Source organism: Buteo buteo, chromosome 30 (assembly GCF_964188355.1).
Source record: "Buteo buteo chromosome 30, bButBut1.hap1.1, whole genome shotgun sequence".
NCBI lineage: Eukaryota > Metazoa > Chordata > Aves > Accipitriformes > Accipitridae > Buteo > Buteo buteo.
Window position 1 is genome coordinate 551,623 of NC_134200.1, and position 6,814 is coordinate 558,436.

The following is a 6,814-nucleotide window of genomic DNA, read 5'->3' on the forward strand; positions in this document are numbered from 1 at the left end:
CTCCAAATGGAGCTGGGGGGGGGGGGCTGTAAAAGGGGGATGGGGGGGGGGGGCACTGAGTGTGCTGGGGGGGCTGACCGACATGTTCCCCCCCCCCCCCCCAGGTGAACCCCAACAGCATCGCGGCCAAGGACGGGCGCATCCGCGAGGGCGACCGCATCATCCAGGTGGGGTTTTGTTTGGGGGGGGGACGACACGCTGCACCCATGGGGTCCCGGGGTGGGGGTGTCTTTGGAGGGGGGGGGCGTTGGCTCTGCTCACGGCTGTGCCCCCCCCCGATCCCTCCCCAGAGACCGGGAGGAGGCCGTGGCCTTCCTCACCCGGGAGCAGCAAACCAACATCTCCCTCCTCCTCGCCCGCCCCGAGAGCCAGGTACGTCGCTGGGGGGGCTCCGGGGGGGTCCTGGGGGGCTCTGGGGGGGCTCTTGGAGGTGTTGGGGGGGTTGGGGAGGGGAATGTGGGGGCTGTAGAGGGACAGGGGGGGTCTGTTGTATAAGTATTTTGGGGGCAATAGGGAGTTTTGGGGGGGGAATAAGTATTGGGGGGGCAACAGGGGGTTTAGGGGGGGAATAAGTATTTTGGGGGGGCAATGGGGGGGTCTTTGGGGCAGAAGGGGGGGCTTAGGGAGCACTAGGGGTTGGGGGGGGCAGGTGGGGGGGGTCCTGTGGGGCAATAGGGGGTCCTGGGCAGCGGTGGGGGGGTCGGGGGGGAGTTAAAGGGGGGCACGTAGGGAAATGGGGGGGCAGGAGAGCTCTGGGGGGTCCTGGGGGGGCTCTTGAAGGTGTTGGGGGGGCTGGGGAGGGAAAGTGGGGGCCACAGAGGGACGGGGGGGGGGTCTGTGGGCTCCCTGGGGGTCCTGCAGGAGCACGGGGGTCCCTGGGGGGGTTTCTGGGGGGGGCTTTGTGGGGTTGGGGGGGCCCCGTAGGGTCTGGGGGTGCCTGACCCCCCCCCCCCGTTGCTCCCCCCAGCACTGGAAGGACAGCGACCGCGAGGATTTCCTCGACGACTTTGGCTCCGATGAGGACGGGGAGCTGCGGCAGCGGGGGCCCTGGACCCCCCCGGGGCAGGTAGGGGGGGCTGGGGGGGCAAAATGGGTCTGGGGGGGGCAGTAGGGGCACTTACTTAGGGTAGATGGGGGGGGGGCAAGGCAGGGGGGGGAATAGGGGTCTTAGGGGGGGCAATAGGGGGGCTGGGGGCTGTAAAGGGGGTAATAGATGCCTCAGGGGGGAGGGGGGCAGTTATTGGGGTCTGGGGGGGGGCAGTTTAGGTGTCTGGGGGGCAACAGCGTTGCTTGGGGCAATAGGGGGCTCTGGGGGGGGGGGGGCAATATGGGCCTGGGGAGCAGATTGAGGTCCTGGGGGGCAACAGGCATCTTGGGGTGGGCAGGAGGGGGGGGGGGGCAATAAGGGTCCCTAGGGGAGATGGGGGGGGTGGGGGGGGCTTAGAGGGGTAATAGGGGTTTGGGGGGGGGTGTCAGGCAGCTCGACCTGGGCAATAGGGGCTGGGGGGGGGCAATAAGGGCTTTAGGAGGAGCAGGGGGGGGGGCGGGTGTTTTAGGGTGGAAATGGGGGATTTTAGGGGGGCAGCGGGGGGTCCTGGGGGCTACAGGGGTGTCTAGAGGGGCAGGGGGGGGGCAATAGGGGGTGGAGGAGGGTAATAAGGGATTTTTTTTTTTACTGGGGGGGGGCAGTGTGGGATTTCTGGGGCACATATGGGGTTTGGGGGGCAACAGGGGGTTCTGGGGGGGGAATAAGTATTTTGGGGGGGGCAATGGGGGGGTCTTTGAGGCAGATGATGGGGGGCTTAGGGAGCACTAGGGGTTGGGGGGGGGGGCAGGTGGGGGGGGGTCCTGTGGGAGCAATAGGGGGTCCTGGGCAGCGGTGGGGGGGTCGGGGGGGAGTTAAAGGGGGGCACGTAGGGAAATGGGGGGGGGGGCAGGAGGGGTCTGGGGGGGGGCCATAGGGGGGCTGTTGGTCACCTCCTGCCCCCCCCCCCGCCCCGCAGCCCCCCAGCCCCGCCACCCCCTGCCCGCGGGGGGGGGGCGCCGAGCCGGACAGCGGGGTGGGTCGGACGGACGAGAGCACCCGCAACGAGGAGAGCTCGGAGCACGACCTGCTGGGGGACGAGGGGGGGGACGGGCCCCCCCTGCGCCCCCCCCCGCCGCGACGGGGCCCCCCCAGCGCCAGCGCCCCCCCCCGGGCGGGTACGGGAAGAGCCGGCGCTGGATCGGGCCCGGGATCGGGCCCCCGCGGGAGAGCCGGGCCGGGGGGAAAACCCGGCGGTGGAAGCGCAGGAGCCGGACTGAGCCCCGCGGGAAGACCCGGCTCCGGATCCAGCTCCGGATCGGGGGGAAGAGCCGGCGCCGGCGGCTCCGCCCCCGGCTCCGCCCCCGGCTCCGCCCCCAGCGCCGGCGGGTCGGCTGGACGACCCGGAGCCGGAGCCGCCGCCGCGGGATCCGGATTCAGGCCCGGCTCGGCCGGCAGAACCCCCGCGGCCGGGCCGGTACCGGAGGGGCTCCTGAGCCAGGCGGAGCTGCGGCGTTACCGGCAGCTACGTGGCCGGTTGGGAGCGGCGGCGGCCGGCCGAGCCGAGCTGGCTCTGCTGGAGGAAGAGCTGCGGCACCTGGAGTTCAAGTGCCGGCACCTGCTGCGGGCGCAGAAGATGGAGCGGCTGCGGGAGCGCTGCCTGCGGGCCTGGCTGGAGGCGGCGGGCGCCGACCCGCCTTTGGCCGACATCTCGGAGGCTCCCGAACGGGACAGCACCAGCGCCTACAACACCGGCGAGAGCTGCCGCAGCTCGCCCCTCCTCCGAGGGTTGCCTCCTCCTCCTCCTCCGGCGGGGAAAGGCCCGAGGGCCAAACGCCCCGGCCGAGACCGGTTGCTGAAAGCCCGGGCGATTAAAATCCTGGAAGAACGGGGAGGTTCCACCACCGACGACGACGCCCGCAGCGAACTCAAGACCGGTCGCTACTGGAGCCGCGAGCAGCGGAAGCAGCACCTGGCGCGCGCCCGCGAGCAGCGCCGCCGCCGCGAGCTGCTGCTGCTGCAGGGGCGGGGCGAGGGGGGCGGGGCCCCGCCCCCCGAGCAGCCGGCCCCGCCCACCGCCGCCGCCTCAGGCTCCGCCCCCGGGGCGCGGCGCGCACTGCGCAAGCGCAGCCGCCGCATCCTGGACAACTGGGTGACGATCCAGGAGATGCTGGCGCGGGCGGAGGGCGGCCGGGTCTACAACCCGCTGCTCTCCGTCACCACCGTTTAACGGGGGGGGGGGGTTCAACCCCCGAACCCCCCCCCCACGGGACCCCCCGGCACAGAGCTGAGGCCCCTGGAAGCGGCAAAGCCGGAGGGGATACCCCTCCCGGCAAAAGGCCCCGCCCATAGGGACCCCCCCCCCTCCTTTTCCTTCACCCCTTGGGGGTCCGTCGTTGTCGTGTCCCCCCCCCCCCCAAGCACAAGGGGAAGGGGGGAGCTCGCCCCCCCCCTCCAACCCCACCCTCGTCGTCGTGTCTGTGAATGTGGCTGGTTTTGGGTTTGGTTTTTGTTTTTTTTTTTTTTGGTTGTTTTTACACCCACATCACTCCCCCCCCCGTGGGGCTGGGAAGGACCCAGGCATCCTAGCCCAGCCCCCCCCCCTCCAAAAGAAAACAAAAAAAAAAGCCTGGGGTGCTCCCCCCTCCCCACCCCCGTGTCCTCCCCTCCCCTCTGTCCCCACTGTCACTGTCTGTACAGACCCGGGTGGGGGGGGGCTGCATCTGGGGAATAAAGCAAAGCCTCGTTTTTACTCATTTCACCCCATTTGTGCAGCCTCGTCTTTGGGGGGGGGGGGGCAACACCCAAACACCCCTCCCTCTGCTCCCAACCCCCCCAGCTTCCCCCCAAAAACCAGGCCGCCAGGCAGCAGAAAGGGGGGGAGAGGGCCCCACAAACCTTTATTCCCTCCAGGACACCCCCCCCCCGGATTTTCGGGGGGGGTGGGTGGGTTTTGGGCCCCCCCCCGAGGGGCTCAGGCAGCGTGCAGCGCCCGCCAGCGGTCGAGGGGTCCCCGGCAGGGGACGTACTTCACCCCGCAGCCATCGGGGATCAGGCGCTTCTGGGCCACCATGTCCTCGAAGGCGTCGGCGTTGAATTTGGTGAACCCCCACTTCTTGGAGATGTGGATCTGGGGGGGGGGGGGGGGTCGGGGGGGTCAGGGGCACCCCAAAACCCCAGACGGAGACACTCCCCTTTCCCCAGAACCCCCCAACGCAGCGGCGCAGCACCCCCCGTTCCTCGGCGCAGGATCCCTCCTCTCCCACACTCTGCGTCCCCGTTGTCCCCCCGCTGCCCAGGGACCCCCCCGGCCCCCCCCCGGTACCTTCTGCCTCCCCGGGAACTTGAACTTGGCGCGGCGCAGCGCCTCCACCACGTGCTCCTTGTTCTGGGCCTTGGTGCGGATCGACATGATCACCTGCCCGATGTGCACCCGCGCCACCGTCCCCTGCGGCTTCCCGAAGGCGCCCCGCATCCCCGTCTGCAGCCTGGGGGGGGGGCACAAGCAAAAAGGGGGGGGGTGGTGAGTGTTGGGAACCCCCCCGAGCACCCACAGTTCTGCCCGGGGGTGGGGGGTTGTGCCCCCGGCCCCTTGGGGCGCCCCGCGGGGGATGCGAGCGAGGCGCCCTACACAGCCGGGGGGGTTGCTGTGCGCAGCCAGTGCACGCCGGGGCTCCACGGCTGGGGGGGGGCCACGGCCCGGCTTAATTGGCTGCGGGGGGGGGCACACAGCCCCCCCCTCCACCTGGGACCCTCCGCCACCCCACCCACTGCATCCCACCTCCCCCCCCTCCAGGAAACCACCACAACCCTCAGTGACACCCCGAGCGCTGCCCCCCCAAAAAACGCACCCCGCTTTCTACAGGTGAGGGGGTCCCCTGCCCCCCACCCCCGAGTGCTCCCAAGTGTGTGTGTCCCCCAAAAACCGGGGCAGACACCCCCCTGGCACCACAGCCCGGGGAGGGGCAGCGAGTTCCCTCTGGCTCTTGCCCCCCCACCCCCGGTTTTGGGGTGCCCGGCGCTGCCCCGGGGGCCGCTCTGCCGGCGTTCACCCTCTCCATCATGGGCTGCTTCCCCCCATTTTGGCCAACACCCCCCCCCCCATTCCCGTCCCTCGTTCTGGGGACCCCCCCCGCCCCCCCCGCGGTTTGGGGGAGCCCCGACCTGTCGGCGCCGGCGCAGGAGAGCATCTTGTTGATGCGGATGACGTGGAAGGGGTGCAGGCGGACGCGGATGTGGAACCCGTCCTTCCCGCAGCTCTTCACCATGTACTTGTTGGCGCAGATGCGGGCGGCCTCCAGCGCTGGGGGGGGAGAGATATTGGGGGGGGTGTGTCACGGCTGGCAGGGACACCCCCCCGGGGTCACCCCCGCCCCGCTGAGGGACCCCCAACCTCGCCACCCGTCCCGGACGCACCCTCCGAGCTGAGCTGCTCGTACTCATCCGACACCATGTGCCCGCAGAGGGGGAACTCGTCCACCTTCGCCTTCTTCCGCCCCAGGTCGAAGATGCGGATTTTGGGGTCTGCGGAGGAAAAAAATGGGGGGTGACGTCAGGGGCGGGCCCCCCCCACAGCGGCTACAGGAGCCGGGGGGGGGCGACCGCCCCCAGCACCCGGGGTGGGGGGCTGCGGACTTACCAGGGACCCCCCTGCAGAAGCGGGACTTGGGGTACGGTTTGTTCTTGCAGTATCTGTAACTGGGGGGGGGGTCGGCAGTGAATGGAGGGGGGACAAAGGCGCCCCGAAATCGCGTAACGCCCTTCACAACGCCCCCCCCTCCCTCCGCAAGCGGCCCCCCCAAGCCTCCAGCCCGTGACGTCGAGAGGTGTGGGACAACGTCACCCATCCCAGCCCCCCCCCCGCGCACGGTGACGTCACACAGCTCACCATCGCGCCGGGCGGCGGCCCATGGCGGCTCCGGGCCGTGGGGACCTGAGTGGAGGGAGAGAAGCGGAACGGGGTGAGGCGGGGGAGACGGGGAGACGCCGCGGCCTACGGGGCCCCCCCCGCGGCCGCCCGGCCCCGCCGCGGCTCCGCGCTCACCTCGCCGTCCGCCAAAGAGAGGAAGGCGGCGCCTGCGCGCTGCTTATATATGGCGCCCGCCCACCGGCTTCCGGCCACGCCCCTCGACTTCCGGCGGCGCTCTGGCCGCCCGGCGGAGGACCCGCCCGCGGGGACTCGACGAGACGAGCCTGATGGCAGTCGCCGCGAACCGAGGAAACGGTGGCGGCCCGAGAAGACGGGGGAAGCGGGGGGAGGTGGGAGGGGAGCGGCGGAGGGCGGCGGGGGCTCCCGGCGCCGGTTCTCGGCGATAGAGGCGGGGGGAGGGGGGGGGCGACGCTCTAGCGAGCTCAGCCAGCATAGAGAGGAAGCCGAACCAATCAGCGAGCGGGGCGGTGGGCGGCGGGGCGCGCGCAGGCGCAGTCCGCCCGGCGGCGCTCTAGTCGCGGCGTTTAACCATCGAGCCCCGCGCATGCGCGGATAGCCGCAGCAACGGCGCGCCCTTCCCCGCGGCCGCGTGGCGCTGTCCGGCAGCGGATTGGACGGAGTGTCAGCGACACGGGCTTATTTGCATAGCCCCGCCTTCTCTGCATAAATCACGCGGGCGGGGCGGCGCTCCCCCGTAGTGCGCGGCCCCGCCCAGGGGATTTCCCCGCCCCATGTATGGTGGCTCCGCCCCCTTTGCCCCCCCCCCCTTGGTCCCTGGTGCCCCCAGATGTAGGTGACCCCCCCCCCATATACGACCCACCCCCCAAATTTCCCCCCCCCCCAACAGGCAGGAGCCAGAG

At 71.1% G+C, this 6,814-nt stretch overlaps 2 protein-coding genes and 1 non-coding gene across 3 annotated transcripts in view; 1 reads left to right on the forward strand and 2 right to left on the reverse strand.

Moving 5' to 3' along the window:
• PDZD4 (PDZ domain containing 4) overlaps positions 1 to 3,785 on the forward strand; it is a 4,322-nt gene extending 537 nt beyond the window's left edge. Inside the window, exons 2-5 of the mRNA XM_075018476.1 lie at positions 105 to 172; positions 291 to 372; positions 968 to 1,066; positions 2,004 to 3,785. Coding sequence (XP_074874577.1) covers positions 105 to 172; positions 291 to 372; positions 968 to 1,066; positions 2,004 to 3,254 — 1,500 coding nt within the window. The 3' untranslated portion in view covers positions 3,255 to 3,785. The remainder of the gene's footprint in view (positions 1 to 104; positions 173 to 290; positions 373 to 967; positions 1,067 to 2,003) is intronic.
• A 110-nt stretch (positions 3,786 to 3,895) lies between these two features.
• On the reverse strand, positions 3,896 to 6,133 carry RPL10 (ribosomal protein L10). Its single transcript, XM_075018538.1, has 7 exons — positions 6,069 to 6,133; positions 5,913 to 5,957; positions 5,664 to 5,722; positions 5,441 to 5,548; positions 5,189 to 5,327; positions 4,350 to 4,512; positions 3,896 to 4,154 (listed from the first exon to the last, which is right to left on the reverse strand). Exons 2-7 carry the CDS (start codon positions 5,933 to 5,935, stop codon positions 3,999 to 4,001), a joined length of 648 nt encoding a protein of 215 aa, XP_074874639.1. The 5' UTR covers positions 5,936 to 5,957; positions 6,069 to 6,133; the 3' UTR covers positions 3,896 to 3,998.
• On the reverse strand, positions 4,599 to 4,742 carry LOC142025940 (small nucleolar RNA SNORA70). The gene has a single exon (XR_012648736.1). It is a non-coding gene; the product is annotated as a small nucleolar RNA SNORA70 (small nucleolar RNA).
• Positions 6,134 to 6,814: the final 681 nt, after the last annotated feature.